This window comes from Vanellus vanellus (genome assembly GCF_965231255.1).
Source record: "Vanellus vanellus genome assembly, chromosome: 5".
NCBI classification, from domain to species: domain Eukaryota; kingdom Metazoa; phylum Chordata; class Aves; order Charadriiformes; family Charadriidae; genus Vanellus; species Vanellus vanellus.
In genome coordinates, this window is record NC_138910.1 from 2,280,543 (window position 1) to 2,297,206 (window position 16,664).

Genomic DNA, 16,664 nt, shown 5'->3' on the forward strand with positions numbered 1-16,664 from the left:
AAAACTATTGGCACGTGATTTGCATCAAGTTTAGTTGATAAAGCACTTCAGGGATACTTAAGGATGAAATGAAAAACAGCCTTATAATAAAATTTTCGTTCAAAGTCCAGACTCTTCTCTCCTTTCTCTGAAGTTCAGAGATTCTTGAATTTGGATAGTTTTGATTCAGGTACAATATAGGAATGAAATCATAGAATCATAGAATTATAGAAATCGTCTCTGCCAATTCAAATACATCATAATTATTATTATTATCATCATCATCATCATCAACTCTGAAAGAAGAAAATGTGCATGTGTTTTTCCATTTGAGTGCTGCCTTGGATTTGCCTAGGGATCCATTTCCGCAGAGACCTGGTGAAGTTCAGTCAAGCTCTGGTGTGTTTTGGGTTTCCTCGGGAGCGCAGAAGTGCCTAGCTCCCTTTTCCTTCATGTTCCTGAGAACAGGTGGCCTCCTCCCGGGGTCACCAAGTATATTTAGGGCTGAAACTTGAGCGGGCTGGAGCCAGATTGGCTGTGCTAGCCACATGCGTAATTAGGAGCCGATGCACCAGGCTCGCTCTCACCCAGTGCTGCTCTGGAGGGAAGACTGGAGAGGCTTTGCTCCTAAGGATATTTACTACATGTTGCTGGTAAGAACATTTTAATCACATTTGACTTCTTTTCCTTACAATAAGATCTTGAGCACTTTCCTAATTCTGTAGTTTTTTGGGAGTAGTTGTCATGCATTGACCATGGAAGTCAGATTTTCTGTCTGGAGGACTAGTTGCAAATTGCAGTAAGAGGAAAGGACCTGGAACTGTGTTTTGGAAGTGTAACTGAAGGTTATGCTAGTGACAGTTTGTATAGATTGTGTCCTTATGTGCAATCCCTACTTCTCGGGTTTATTCATAAAGTTTGGTCTACGTTTTCACATACCATGCTGCTTATAAATTGAGTTATTCTTAATTTATTTTAATAGTTAGCATTCTGGCTTAACAAACTGATTCTTTTTGGTAATTTTTCTCAACACATTGGAACTAAAAAGGGACAGTATTCTATGTCCCTATATTTAACCTGCATTACTAGACTTCACTTGCCTCAGAAGGAATTGCAATTTAGCCAGCTAAACAAAACCACCCTGTCATTTGGTAGTATTAGCTTACACGGCAAATATCTTTGGACTCAGGAACAGCTGTTCCAAAGCCTCATCCCCTACCAACATTAGAAACAGGGCTGTAGTCTCTGGTGGAAAATTGTAGCTTTGCCTCATAGCAAAATCATTGTGTTAATTAATTCGTTTAAAGGTTTTGACAGTAATCTGTACTTTGTAATTCAGCCAACTGTATGGATTTTTATATTTTCCAGGTCTGAAGAGATAGAGAGAAAAAAGCCACAAGAGCTAAAAAAAAACCCAACCCAGCCAAAACCCCCCAAAAACCAGAGTATCTATATAGGCTAATGCTGGGAAGACAGAAATTGCCTCATTAACCTAGGGTCACTTAAAAAGAATATTTACAATCGTTTTCTATATTATACTTTTACTTGTGAATGAATATGGTAGAATATACAGATAAAGATCCCATTCAAACAGGAGCTTGAATAATATGATGGAATTGTATAGAATATAGTCACAGAAAAAAGAAAAATTCTTCAAATCATTTTGTTGTAATGAAAAAAATCAAGTCATACTTCAAGAAATCTCTTTCTCTGTTGTTTTTTTTTAATATTCATTGAATTCCAGTATTTGTGTTACAACTATTAGAATAACGTATTTCTCCAAAACTGTAACCTACATCAGTATGTTTGAAACTCAATGCAATTCTTTCCCATAATAGTCAGAAACAAAGTAATGCCAGATCCCAACTTTAGTTCTCTCTGTTGTTCAAGTTCTTTCACTAATTAGCCAACAACATCGTACTAATCTGACTAGTTACTAACTGTGACCCAGGCTCTTTATGAACTTGACCAGTAGCTTTTCATAGTGCTTTCAGTCTTGGGCTAATACTGTATATTCACTCTTTCATCTGCTGCGTCACCAGTGAGTGGGGGAGAGACAGAAGAATACCCTCAAAATGGAGGAAGAAGAATATGAGGAAGTTGTGGAGGTAAGAAGAAAATCTGAGAGTAGAAACATTTGTTTCCTGCTTTGTGAATGAATACATTAATCACTTTAATGAGATGTTGCTCGTGAACATAGTTACTTGCTGTTTGCCCTCTGAAGATTAGGGTATGGACAGATACCTGTTAAATGGTTTGATCAGTAAAAAACAACAGTGGAGCAAAATCTTTCTGGTCCCTGTCATGCTTTCTCTGTTTAAATAAGGATTGTAACCACCCCACACCCCCATCGCGAGGTTTTGTGGTTACTCTTCTAAGTAATTATAGATACAGTGGGCCATCTCTTTTCCCTCCTGGCTTGCCCTCTGTCATCCAACCCATGCCAGAGAGGATGACTTTGGAAGCCACTTTCTAGCCTCGCCTCTGTGCCCACTGCAATGCAGAAATGCAGCAGTTCTGTGCCACCAAGGTACTGTTCACGAATTTGGCCTTAGAAGCTGCAGAGATGGAGCTAGATTTAAACCTGTAGATGTCCGTGGAGTTGCATCAGGGATTAATTTGCTGATAGGTAATTTAAACTCACAGCTATATGCCTAATTATTTAGGCTCAGCAATTTGATTAAAAGAATCCCCAGGAACTGGGGAACCTACTACTATTATAAGCAAGTGCCATTGGAATAATGACTTTGCTATTGAAAGAGTATACGAAGTTAACAAACAGTGTGGTCTTACCTGTTGTGTTGTTACTATTCTGAAATTAAATTATGTGTTATGAAGTACACAAGTGATTATAACAATTTGCTCAGTGTTTGTTTGTGGAAAATAAGAACAAGTACAAGTGTAGACATCCCACAATGCATTATCTCCACACTATATTCAATGGCCTGTTGATTTCAGGCAGTGTGACAGCATTGAGCCCTGACTGCCGACTTTATACATTTCAAACAGTGAATGAAGTAAAGTGAAATGGTTTGCCAATTGAATTAGTTAAACTTGTTTTGGAAAATAAGTGTTACCACTCATAAAGTCCATTTTAAAGACCTTGTACCACCTAGTTACATAGACACCAGTACTTCATTAAGTTTCCTATTACCATGTTACTTGTAATTGCCTTTATGTTTCCTGAGCATTGTGTGCTCTCTGTAAAAAGCATATATTTATTTGCTGACAATGTTTATTTGTTGCTGCTGGAATTATGGTACATTGGGCTTTTTGTCTACACAGCTGTTTCATTCTTTGTTTTTAATTTTCAATGACCACTTTCCTGTAACCGCATCCCTAGGACAGACCGAGACGATGCCGCTTCAGCAGCTTCCCTCAAGTGAGGGAAGTTCATAGTGAGAAGTTTAAGAAAACAGGAACAATAGCATCTGGTACAATTTTAAGGCAGCCGCAAGCCTTTCCAGAGTTTTCTTAACTAGAATTCCACTTCTATATGAATAACTGATTTTACACCTGTAAGAATTTTATCAGAAATTCACCTTCTGAAAGAGTAGAAAATTATTGCTGAATAATAACTGGCTGGGAAAATGTTGAGTATTTTAAGATACTATTTTTTCTTCCTCTGGAGTTACTACCCTGTACTGGACATTGCAGTCATTTGTGATGTGCAAAAACCACAGTGAAACACACAAACCTTTGCTGCTGAGGTATTTGGGGCTTTGTGGAAGGTGGTCAGACACGGCATGGGACTAGTGAGCAGAAATTGCCTCAATACACCCCAATATGAGACAGCTTGAAAAGTATGGGCTTGTTAGGTGAACCCAACTTTGAGGGACAGCTCTGGGAAACGGGCTTAAATTTTAATCAGATTTTTTTTAGGGCTTGATTCAAAGGACTTGCTGCTCCCACAGTTTTGGCATGTGACCCTGAGCAAATCATCGCTGAGGAGATTTTCAAAGCTAAAACCCGCATTTTACATTTTCTCCTTTGTGGAAGTCAGTGGCAAGTTAAGCACCTTTTTGAGTTGCTACAGAGGATGGAGCAACACCTTTAAATGTGGTTTTTTTTTTTTTTCCTTCAGTAAGCAGCTATGGGAGATGGAGGGTGAAGGCCCGGGGTGGTGAAGCCTCGGCGCGACCCGCTCCCCTCAGCGCGGCCGCCATCTGCCGCGGGGCAGCGCGGCGCTGCGGCGGGCGGGAGGGCGGGCGGGCTGGCGCCATCGTGCGGCCGCCATTTGCTGCGTGTGCCTCAGGGGGTGGCAGTCTGCACCCACCTCTTCTCCTCAGTGCTCTTCTTTTTTTTTTTTTTTTTTTTTTCTTTTTAAATTCTTCCTCGGGTGCTTCAGGAACTAGGGTGACCTTTCTGACATTCTTCCCGGCAAGTGGCGAGCAGGGCGGCAGAGGGCTCTGCGTTTGTACAGTGGCTCTGGTCAGAGCTGACTCTGGAGCCTTCAGCTCCTGGCGGCTGTAGGGGAAGGCAAGCTGCCAGCCAGGGAGCGAAGCCCTTGTTGCCTCTCCAGCTGGGAGATGTGTTCTGGTCAGGTTGCTCAGTTGCACCAGAGGTTGCTGAAGGAAGAGGTGATCAGACATCATGAAGGTGAAGAAGAGGTTGACAGCACCTTCATGAAAAGCAAGAGGCAGAGCCATGTGTGGCGAGGAAGGTGTGCGAGCTGGAGACCCTGGTTAAATGGGTGATGGAGGATGACCGTCAGGATGGAGAAGGCAGGAAGCTCATAGTTTCCTGCAGCAGGAGGAAGGTCCATGCTCCATCTGCAGATCTGCAACTTCAGAGTAGATGTAGCATCCCAGGAACTTCTTTAGGCAGCCAGAGGAAGCCTCACAGGCAAAGCCTTTGTGCTTATGGATAGCTTTAACCACCCCAGTGTCTGCTGGAAAGGCCTGTGGCTGGGCACAAACAAGCTCGGAGTTTTCTGGAAAATATTGAAGGTAAATTTCTTGATGTAGTTGATTGATGAACTAACTAGGAGAGATGCTCTACTGAACATGCTACTCACAAACAAGAAAGAACTGGTGGATGATGCAAATGTCAAGGACAGCCACGGCTGCAGTGACCACGAGACTGTGAAGATTCAGAGAGGAGTGAGCAAGATAAACAGAGTTACAATCGCAGACGACAGAAGAGCAGATGTGGGCCTGTTCGGGGACGTGCTTGGGCAGATCCCATGGGAAAGAGCCCTGGAGGGCCCAGGGGCCCAGGAGAGCTGGGTGATCCTCAAATACAATTTTCTCAGAGCACAAGAATGGTTCAGTCCAATGTACAGAAGTCAAACACAGCAGAATTCTGGTATGGATGAACAGGGAGCTCCTGACTGAGCTCAAACACACAAAAAAGAAGTGTACTGAAGGTGGAAGCAGGATCAGGCCTCTTGAGAGGAACGTAAAGGCGTAAGACATTATAAACTCCATTCCTACATGCATGGGCAAAGTTCAGCTGGAGTTGAAGCTGGCAAGGGAAGTGAAGAATAGCAAGAAAGATTTCTGCAAGTGCCATCAGCAGCAAAAGGAAAGCTAAGAGAGTGTGAGACCATAGTTCAGTGGGCAGGGAAGCTAGAGACAAGGAACAGGCAAAATGCTGAGGCACTTGAAGTCTTTTTTGCCTGAGGTTTGATAAAGCTTGTCCTATGGTCATCCACATCTCTGAGCTTCCTAGCAGAGACATGTGAAGTAGTAGCCACAGCAGAGGAAGGCACAGTTAGGCATGACTTAACCCACTGGGATGTACATAGTTCAGTGGGACCAGGGGGGATGGATCCAGGGGTGCTAAGGGAACGGACTGATGGCATTGCAAGGCTGCTATCATCTTTGAAAGCTCAGGATGTTGTTGGTGACTGGAAAAAGACAGATGTCATACCCATCTTCAGAAGAGCCAAGAAAGAAGATCTGGAGAACTACAGGCTGGTCAGCCTCACTTCAGTCTTTGGGAAGGCTATGGAGAAAATAATTTTAGAAGCTATTTCTAAATACATGAAAGATATGAAGGTCATGGGGACCGGTGAAAATTGATCTATCAAGGGCAAATCAGGGCTGACCAAAATCATTGCTTTTTATAATGAGTTCACTGCTGCAATGGGCAGGGGGAGAACAGTGAATGTTGCATAACTTGACTGGTTTAGGAAGATGTCTGAAAGAGTCTCCCATAGTCTTCTTATCATCAAATTTGTGAGATATGGGATAGATAAGTGGACACTAAAGTGGATGGAAAATTGACTGAGCTGCTGAGCTCAGAATTGTGATCAGTAGTACAAAGTCTAGCTGGCAACCAGTAATTATTGGTGTCCTTCAAGGATCTGTAGGTAGGAACAACTCTGAGGGCAGCCTTAGGGAGAGAAACCTACCACAGTTCCCTCAGCATATTACCAGACACTTGGAAAATCCATTTTTTTTGAATACTGATTCTTTCTTTTAGTGTTTTTGTCTTCCCTCTTGTGGGTACAATTAGATAATGATCCTTCATTAATTACTTGGGAGGATAATTGAGGAATGTATGGAAAAAAATCCAATCATTAATGAAAAAAAAAAGTTCAGAATTACCAAGGATGCAAGTGTGACTACACAGGTACCTATGAACTGCAGTCCTATTTCTCCAGAAGTGTGTTTTTAAAGCCCCTTAACAGAGGCTACAATTGCTATTCTGTATGATCTGGCCTAACAACGATGTTTTTTTCTCTTTAATAGTACTACATTGAAGAGACAGTTATTGAGGAGGGTGAACCACACGAGGTAAAGGTCCCTGTGAAGTTGCATGTGGAGTATATATGCGTGTAATTAATTCATTATGCTAAATTAGTGGCCTTTTATATTTCGAGGACTAATTTTTCATATTAAACACACAAATATCAGTGAACAGTTGCTTCTTAATACTTTATTTCCTCTGCAAGACCCTGTTGTGTGATGATCTAGAGGACTCCTAGCTTGTTCCGAGTATCCTGTCTGCCACTCTTTGGTTTCCATTAGAAGGAGTTGTGGATGTGTCCATCAGAAAAGGATTGTGCTAATTCCTTTTCTGACCTGTGGCTTTCTGATAATCTTCCCTTTGCTCCTGCCCAGCAGCTGTTTGCACATGAGGTGACGAAATGAAACAACAGGTTATGTTAATAACAAGCAAAACAGACAGAAGATTACTTGGGTAACATATTGACAGAATCTGGTCATTAGTAGTAAAGATGAACAGAATTATTGAGGATTTAAATGTGACTAGATCTGTACATATGAACAACAGGCACATACATGCATTATACTTAACCTTTTTTATGAAGAGGAGGATAAAAAAAATCTGCCTGAAACCAGTTTACATGTATCAGTTGTGTTCCCTTCACCTTGTGTACTTTCACCGAAAGGCGGTGGTTTGCAGGTTTCTTTCGTGTTGCTGGTAACAAATATTTGAGTCACCATAATTTGATACATATATAGATATAACCCAACTCTCTGCTATCTTACCATGTAATATTCTTTATGGCATAGGCTTATGTGGAAACAAAAATGGTGAAACAAATGTTTCACTTTGTGAGTGTGTTTCCTTCCAAACAAAGAATCTGTTCCCAAAGTCACAGAATCACAGAATCACAGAATTTTCAGAGTTGGAAGGGACCTCTAGAGATCATCTAGTCCAACTCCCCTGCCAAAGCAGGATTGCCCAGAGCACATTACTAAGGACTGCATCCAGGCGGGTCTTGAAAATCTCCAGGGAAGGGGACTCCACAACCTCCCTGGGCAGCCTGTGCCAGTGCTCTGTCACCCGAACCGTAAAGAAGTGTTTCCGTGTATTTGAATGGAACTTCCTGTGTACTAACTTGTGCCCATTGCTCCTCGTCCTGTCACTTGGAACCATTGAAAAGAGCCTGGCTCCATCCTCCTTCAACCCACCCTTTAGATACTTGTACGCCAAGTCTTCCTATATTTTTAATTTAATAAAATATGATTTGATTAATACTGTTTGAGCAAGTAATCTAGGACAACACTTTTGAAAGAAGACTGCCATCTTACTATTTTTAAGATTAATTTATCCACTGTGTTCATCAGGGGTTCTAAAATCTGTAGCCAGGCTGGATTTAAATGGAGCTATAGCATGATTGATTTATTTCTGTGTCTGATTTGCATCAGTTTTTGAAAACAATATTGTGGAATGAAGAATTACGTATGAGTACGAATGTCTTTCTAGCTAATGTGGTTAGACCTTTTCCCGTCATCTGTAAATGTAGTTTAATGCATTAGTGTCATGTGGTCCTTTGAGTTATGATATCAATATAAAAGGGGTTTTTTGCACAAAATGCTGTATTTTCAGGATCAAGCCTCTCCAAGTTTTAGAAATATATTACGACTTTTTATAAACAACTATTTTGTTATAAAGCTAACAGCAGGTAGTGCTGTTCACAGTGTTCGCCTAGACAGGTTTCAAACTCTCCAGTGCTTTCAGTGCCAAAACTTATGTGAACACTTGTATATTTGAAAAGAGTTGTAAGAGAGAAACTTGTGGTGGTGCTGAAGTAACTGATAACATCTTGAGACAGCATTACTGGAATGCAATTAATGTTCACATAGAAACAAAACTTTTGTAGTTTAAGTCTTGTATACTTCTCAATTTAACGTTTAAAGCTTGGTGTATTTTCTGGTCTGTCTCATACTAATGCCAATAGCCATCAGAAATCTGAGCTTCATGCATTCCCTTTTAGAGGTGCTTTTCTTTTAAAGCTAATTGATATGAAATAAAACGACACTTATTTGGGTGAATTTGGAGCATATTTTAAAGTTGTATTTTTAAAATGCTTTTAATTGGAATATTAACGTTAACATTATTGCATGAATATGTTGATAAACAAGTATGTAAACCATTTAAATTAATTAAGGGCTTATTTCCAATGGTTGCCCGATCAACTGTTTATTTATCTCAGCTACGTCTCTGCCATGATTGTGAGAAAATGTAGTTTAGTAGAAAAGGTGGATTCTTGGTATTTGTTCAGTCAGCTGGTACATTGTGTACTTACTACAAGATCCCAAAGACTTGGTCTTGCCTGTCTGCTGTGTCTGTTCCTTTCCTTTTGCAAGAAGAAGATAATCTTTTTAAATGACGGTATGCACCTTTGACTAGCTTTCACAACTTTCAGCAGCATCATTAGGAGCCCTAGCTGTGTGATGTGTCTTCAACACAATTTCAGCACTGAGAACATTTCTACACTTTGGTTTTAGTAGCTGGGGATCCCACCTGAGAACTCCCCTGATCTGAGTGGAAGTTATGCATATAGAACAGAGGCAACAGGAGTCCCACTCTTCCAGCTCCTCTGGAGAACAATTACATGAGTTTGATAGAGAAATCACCCAGTCAGAAACCTTGTAGATTTTTTAGGTTGGGTTGGGTATAGTAATCCCAGTATATTATATATACTATTACTATAGTAATAGCAATTTTTTAGGTTGGGTTGGGTATAGTAATCCCAGTATGAAAAGCATCACTGATTTTCTGTATAGCATGGGGTTCCTGCATAAGAACTGGGCACCGTTTTACTACATAGGAGAGGTGAAAAACGCTTACTGTAAAACGATGATTTATAGTTGTAAAGCAAATAATTATTCTTTTCTTTGTTCCCAGGTGATCACTGAGATCACTGAGACTGTTAGCACAGACCTCACAGGTTCTAAAACTACCACCCATACTATTGAACGTGAAAAATCTTCTGATGGGGGTGCAGCAGCTCCAGTCAGAAAGAAGACAATACGGACAAAAGTGGACTCGTCTAAGTTTTTGACACCATATTTGCAACACAGTAATAAAATGAAGGACCTATTCAGTGAGGTAATTTGTCACATATCTCTTATTTCTTGAGGAACAACAACTTTAAAAATATTTAATAGGTATTCTTGCAAACCTTCGTGCTACTATTTTGTCTCCTGTACTTCATTTCATGATATATTATTATTTGCCTGAAGTAGGAAGTTTCCTTCTTTGAATTACCCCCTCTCTTGCCCATTTCCTGCTTAAGTGTAGTAGGTAATCATTAGGCACAAAAAGCAGCTTGAGGCAGATGGCTGAAGAGTATCAGAGATGTCAGTTAATAGGACTCCTGCACTGGCTTGGATATCTGAGTGAAGAAAGGTATCAGGGACTAGTATCTATTGAATAGCAAACTTCAGCATTTTTTATAATAGTAGATTTCTCTATACCTCTCTATATATCCAAGAAAAATCCTGTGCACAGTATATAGGAACAAGCACCAACCTAAATTCCCAAATTCCTGGTATGGGATATCAAAGTCCAGTAGACCAATACTGTACAATGTTGTGAGAAATGGAAAACTGCTCTGCACAGATGCAGATGGTATCACATCCCTTTTCCTAAATTTTAATGTATATTACCTACCAACAGTCACTGTTTAAGGGTTATGTGAGATCATAGGTCTAGGACTGCTACCCTCTCCCCCCATATTTTCTTTATCTTTGGTCACTGAAACAAATAACTAAATGTATCAATATCAAGATCCTAATGAGAATATAATCAATTCGAGGTGATCTAAAACAGGCTAAAGGTAGAAATGGATTTTTTCTGTTGTGTCAGATGGAAGTCAGTTGGTTAAAATAAGCATAACTCTGCAAATGTAATTGAGTAATGCTAGTTTGTATTATTCAATAATCTGCCCAAAATTCCTATGCTAACCAGATAACTAAATCAATAATTGCTACATACATTTCTGCCAGAGCTTTAGGATATATCTTAATCATATTTGTCATTATTTTCTTTCAGAACAAGTACAAAGAAAAATTTAGAAAAGAAAAAGGAAAGCCATATGCTTCCACAATTGATACCCCAGAAATTCGGAGAATCAAGAAAGTGCAAGACCAGCTCAGTGAGGTAGGTAACAATTGTCATAAGAAGAAATATTTGCTGAGTGCTAAAGAAGCAAACTGAGTCAGAATTTTAAACGTTAGATAAGAAGTGATAATTTTTTTATGATATTGTGATAAGGCAATCTTAACGTTTAGCAGAAACTATCAGATTACAAGAGTGAGGAATTCAGAGCACATGACAAATTTGAGTTCTATGATGTAGGTTGGAATTTAGGGCTTTCAGGAAGGGAGATGTGATGGTTCCTTTCTAGCTGAATTATAGCCCTGCTTCATTGTGCGTGAAGAGCTTTGAAAATTTCTGATCAGAAGTTACAGGCACGGGAGATGATCACGGCCCATATCATTGAATTTGAAGATTCATAAAATCATAGAAACATAGAGTGGTTTGGGTTGGGAAGGACCTTAAGGATCATCTCATTCCGATCCCCCTGCAACGGGCAGGAACACCTTCCACTAGACCAAGTTTCTCAAAGTTCCATCCAACCTGGCCTTGAACACCTCCAGGGATGTGGCATCCAGCACCAGTCATCCACACACTATGTCCTGCAGTCATTATGAATGATGTGCCTGATGATTTTTTGTTGAGGTTAAGTTGTCCACTGGGTAAATAACCCTAGAATTTTGTTTTTAAATGTATTTAAATGTTTTTGTTTTCATAAAGCAACTGAACATCAGTTTCCTAAAGAGATACTCAAAAAATGATGCTCCAATTGTTGCAAAATGAACTTCTGTACATCTTGTCATTTACGATGGGATTTTCCAAGATGTGTTGTCCCCTCTGTGTGAATCCCATTCTTAGGGATCTGCCTTTGAAAGCTAGCCAAGTGCAATTGCCCCACCAATGCAGTGCTTGTAGTTCTGGAAGCAGCTCATCCTCCCCTCTTTCTTCTAAACAGCACTTGTCTGCCTTTCAGCAATACACCTCACAGTTTGGGAAACTGAAACCCACCTACAAAGGCTTCTTAATTCTTTGTACAGCAGACAGGGAGAGTTGAGTCCCTAGGAATGGGAACCCCTAAAGCTGAGAGGGTAGTCATCTAACCTAGCCTGTGTTCAGGAGAAGAGTGTGCATTAAATTCCACTCCACTCCTGACTTAGGATGTTTTGAGGAATGTGATGCAGCAATCCATGCACTAATGCTGACTGAGCCTGCTGTCAAGCTGGGAGAGGTATAACCACATTAGAATGATTTTGTACCCAAGCTGCTGGTTTGCCACGGTAATGTGGCTATATTGGTTTTTGGCACTACAGCTAGTGTTTACATGGTCATGGGCTGTGAAAATGGGATGTACTGCATAGCATGGTGATCTGGCTATCTCATTATACAGGGTGAAAGTACTCTTAGAAAGAACTCTGTGATTACAGAAGGGCACTGCCTCTAACTTGGATTCGCAGCTCTTGAAAGTGTCTCAAAGCTGCATTTCTTTCTCAGTTAATTCACAAAATCCATTTGTTTCTGTAGGCTTCGTTTCTAAGTAACAACTAGTTCCTAAATGCTTTATTGAATTGGGTTTTGGGTGTTCACAGTATTAAGTGTCAAAATGTCAATATACTGCTTTTTTAAAAAGCTGTCAGTTTTTGCTGTAAGAATAAATGCGTTTTGTTGTGCATTAATCTAGGTTAAATACCGCATGGCTGGTGAAGTTGCTAGAACTATTTGCCACGTTGATGAAAAGGCCAAGGATATAGAACATGCAAAGAAGGTGTCACAGCAAGTGAGCAAGGTGAGCGAGTTCCGACTTTCTGGAAGGGTTGTTAACATTAGTGGCTCATGAGGTTACTGACATGAATAAAGTTTCGAGCTCAGGGCACTAGAGCAATGTTTATAGACAGTTTAGAAGCACAGGGAGAGATAGCAGGGAAGTTGATAAGGCAAGTATAAATACAGCCTTAAATGTTTCCAGTTGATGTCTTCAAATGTCACTGGTTTGAGACATTCACTTTGAAAAAATCTTTACAGCAGGTAGTTTATTCATAAATGAATACATGAATAAACTACATATTCTTAAATATTATGAATATTATGAAAAACTATTATTCATAAATATTTTTCTAGTGATAGAGTAACCAAGGTGCTGATCTTTCTTCCCAGGTATTATATAAACAGAACTGGGAGGAGAATAAGGACAAGTACCTGCTTCCCCCTGATGCTCCAGAGCTTGTGAATGCAATAAAAAACACAGCAATGTTCAGCAAGGTAAGAAAAAAAAAAAAAATCCCAGGTCTAGGCAGCTGAAGTGCAAGAAGCATTCCAAGTCAGAGATTAATTCATAATGAATATTCTGGCATTTTTCTGGTTTTTTTTTTTTTTAGAAACTCTATACTGAAGACTGGGAAGGAGACAAAACATTATTCTATCCATACAATGACAGTCCAGAGCTCAGAAGGGTGGCACAGGCTCAAAAGGCTCTGAGTGATGTAAGTATCAACACCTGATTGGCAGTTGGGTCACTGTTACAGTGTAACTTGGTAGACTTCATGGTGGACTTTGATTAGATATACAAACTTCATAATGGAACAGAAAATAAAAATGCATAGTTGTGCACTGATAGCTCTGATAGTAGTGCTATTTCAACAGGAAAGTATGTACTCAGTGTAGATCTGTTGGCAATCTGATGCTGGGTTATGAATGAATGATATAATTAATTTATTAAAGGTCTTCTGAGGTAATCAGTAAGAAGACCTCGAGTATCTCTCAAAAAGTGTGGAGAAACTCTCAGGGTTGGCTGTAAGCCCAGTTCACTGTTGCGGATCTACAAATCTGTCTCTCTAAAACGTTGATAAGAAAAGTCAGGAATTTGTGAGGCTGTGTGATTTGTTGATAATTAAATACACAGAACTCTTTAGCTGAGGATATCAGGTCTCACTTAAAGATTTCCATGACTTTTGAGGATGTCCAGAAATTCACTAGTCCATGTTTATCAGGAGCAACAGAGTAATATACTTGAAAACTTTGCCGGGGAACTGATTCTTTTTCACTGTCTCTTAACAAGAGGCTTCTCAGCAGTCCTCCGGAATACACTGAAAGAGTTTATGCTGAAGTAGCCGTGAACAGAACTACTTTCATTAATGGAGGCCTTAGCAGAGTTAAAATTAAATGTTCCGATGCTTAAATTGGTAGTTACTGTAAATGTTTACTTCTTTCATGTTTTCAGATTGTCTACAAAAAAGGGCACGATGAACGAAAATCTAAATATACTGCTCTGCCAGATCCACCTGACGTGGAACAAGCCAAGAAAGTGACAAGGCAGCTGAGTGATGTGAGTAGAATGCAGTGCTCTTCTTTCTGTAGAAACGCCACTTCTGGAGCTACAGGGGCAAAAAGGTACCTAAAGAAAAGGAAACAAAAAAAAAAAAGACAAGAGCTCATATGAAGACCCCTATGATTTCCAGTGGTGGAAGTCAGTTTGTGTCTTCCTGAAATGTCTCAGAGAAAATCCTGCCCAGTCTCAGGTGAAAGGCAAAACTTTATTTTTGTCCATGAACTTAGTTTTCACAAAACATTTCTGCTTCTACCATACACACATTACTTCCCATTCTCCCTCTTTTTTTTTTGTCTCCTGCTTTACACTTTCTGTGTTTTCAGGAGAAAATAGTAAATGAAGTCCATTTTGCTGTTCTCTTAAATGTAAGCAATGACATTTAAATATATATGTGGTTTTGGAGCGAGTTACTTGCTTACAAGGAATAACCCCATTGTGCTGAAAAGTTGCCAACGTCAACTGCGCAGAATACATTTTAAATGTTCATTTCAGTGGCAAACCGTTGTACGCATACATATCCCAAGTATTCTTAGGTTCATGGATACCAATCATTGGAAATGTCTGGCAGCTTAGATAACCATTTCCCGATTTACACACCAAATTAACAAGTAACATTAAATTCCATAACGTTGTGGCATAATTAACAATGAGTCTGTAGCTGAAAATGCATTTCAAACACTGAGGCAAAACTCGGGAAGATGTTTTATTATTAGACAGACAGGAACTGTCTGTTTAAACAGTTGATACTTGATTTCCATGTGCTTGAATATAGTCTTACAGAAATCACATGTACCAGGCAATCCATATATTAAAAGGGTTTGCTTGTAACAAGTTTCAGCAGCAATAAAAATGAATTCTGGCTTAACCAAAGGCCAATAATATGTCGTAGTATTATGTGACCAGTGAAACAGAACTAAGGGAATATGTTAGTGGTGTCTCGTAGAGAGAATTTCTTATTAATAACTGTCTTCTAGAAGGACTTATTTCACCTATTTATTGTCTTTTTTTGGTCAGGGAAGGTACTAAGAGAAATAACTGAATACTGAAGTCCTTAGGCCATATCACATTTAAGGTGTTGATAATAACTGGTTTTGATAATAACTGCTAAGGTCGTTATAAGGCAGATGTAAAATGTGAAGCAACTTTAAAAAGAAGACTTTTAAAACCAAATCTGCCAAGTGAAATTTGAGCTGTATCTTGGGGATTAATTTATTTTTTTTTTAATTTCGTTATAGGTTATTTACCATGAGGACTATAAAAACAAGATCAAAGGCAAGTGGAGTCAAACTCCATGCTATGATGTTGCAATTGCGAAAATGAATGCAGAAAATATAAGTATGGTACGTGAATTCTTCAGAAAATCTTGAAATGAACAGCTTTATCCCCTGTTTATGATAACATGGAAAATACTGATTAATTTTGCCTGCTCTGTTTGTGGTATTTCTCTTTTCTTAAATAAGCTACTTCGGGGATGTCTGATTTATAATTTAAGTGCATTTGATACATTGTTATCTGTTGCTCCTAACAGAGAAAATACCAGGAAGACTTTGAAAACATGAAAGACCAAATCTACTTTATGCAGACTGAAACTCCAGAATACGAAGCTAACAAACGAGTTTCAAATAACGTCAGTAAGGTATGTTATATGTGCTCCCATCTGTATAGTTTTAGTATAGTTCTGCGGTCAGGCCAGTTTGTGCTGAAACTGTTTTGTCACCTGTCAAAAATATTTTCTTACATGCAAAAGTTGTATTCTTTTGTGCATTCCACTAGGAAGCTTATCATGACTCCTAGCCATGCTTATGATCTTCCACAACAGTACCCATGAAATAGAGCTTTCTTTTAGTGTAGTAGGATTTGCTTCGTTGTTTGTTCTGGTTATGTGCTTGATTTTTAATTGGAACAAATCAATACTGTTAACCAAGACCAACTTAAGCTAGCTGAATTTGGCTCAGTATTTTCATATTTATTCATCTTTGCCTAGTGTATCTCAGTGATGTTGTGCTGGCCCATCTTGTGTTCAAAGTATGGAATTTGTTCAGCTTCTGCATTTTCTGCAGTAGTATATGCATCAGCAAAGACAATCTTGTGCAATTAATTGTAAGAATGTGACTATTCTGAGATGTGAACTAGTATTTGAAAAATTACAGTGTTTGGAGAGGATCTTAGCAGTGGGGACATCTACTAAATAGCTCTCACTTATCTTCTGACCCTGCCTCCCATCTCATCATCCACACACTCCTGCGATAGAGTGCCTTTCATGGTCCTTTGCCATCATGAATCATAAGTTAAGAAACAGGGGTAATTTTCCTGAAAAGTTCAAGATGATACAGGTTAGTGAGCATTTGACTTGTAAGACTGATTTTTAAAACCTTACCCTTTTTATTTTTATTTTTTTAAAGATAAAATACAGAGCAGACTATGAAAAGAACAAAGCTATTGCAGATTATAATGTGCTTCCTGCTACAGAGAACCCATTGCTGAGGCAATTAAAAGCTGCAGGAAATGTGCTGAGTGATGTAAGTATTATCAAAGTACAGCTGGATGATTGTCAGTCATGTAC

At 39.3% G+C, this 16,664-nt stretch overlaps 1 protein-coding gene across 1 annotated transcript in view; it reads left to right on the forward strand.

The window, feature by feature from the left end:
- The first annotated feature begins 543 nt into the window (after positions 1–543).
- NEB (nebulin) overlaps positions 544–16,664 on the forward strand; it is a 133,564-nt gene continuing 117,443 nt past the window's right edge. The window contains exons 1-12 of the mRNA XM_082483611.1: positions 544–632; positions 2,022–2,087; positions 6,678–6,722; positions 9,586–9,789; positions 10,735–10,842; positions 12,458–12,562; positions 12,931–13,035; positions 13,152–13,256; positions 13,994–14,098; positions 15,337–15,441; positions 15,630–15,737; positions 16,504–16,620. Coding sequence (XP_082339737.1) covers positions 2,055–2,087; positions 6,678–6,722; positions 9,586–9,789; positions 10,735–10,842; positions 12,458–12,562; positions 12,931–13,035; positions 13,152–13,256; positions 13,994–14,098; positions 15,337–15,441; positions 15,630–15,737; positions 16,504–16,620 — 1,140 coding nt within the window. The 5' untranslated portion in view covers positions 544–632; positions 2,022–2,054. The remainder of the gene's footprint in view (positions 633–2,021; positions 2,088–6,677; positions 6,723–9,585; positions 9,790–10,734; positions 10,843–12,457; positions 12,563–12,930; positions 13,036–13,151; positions 13,257–13,993; positions 14,099–15,336; positions 15,442–15,629; positions 15,738–16,503; positions 16,621–16,664) is intronic.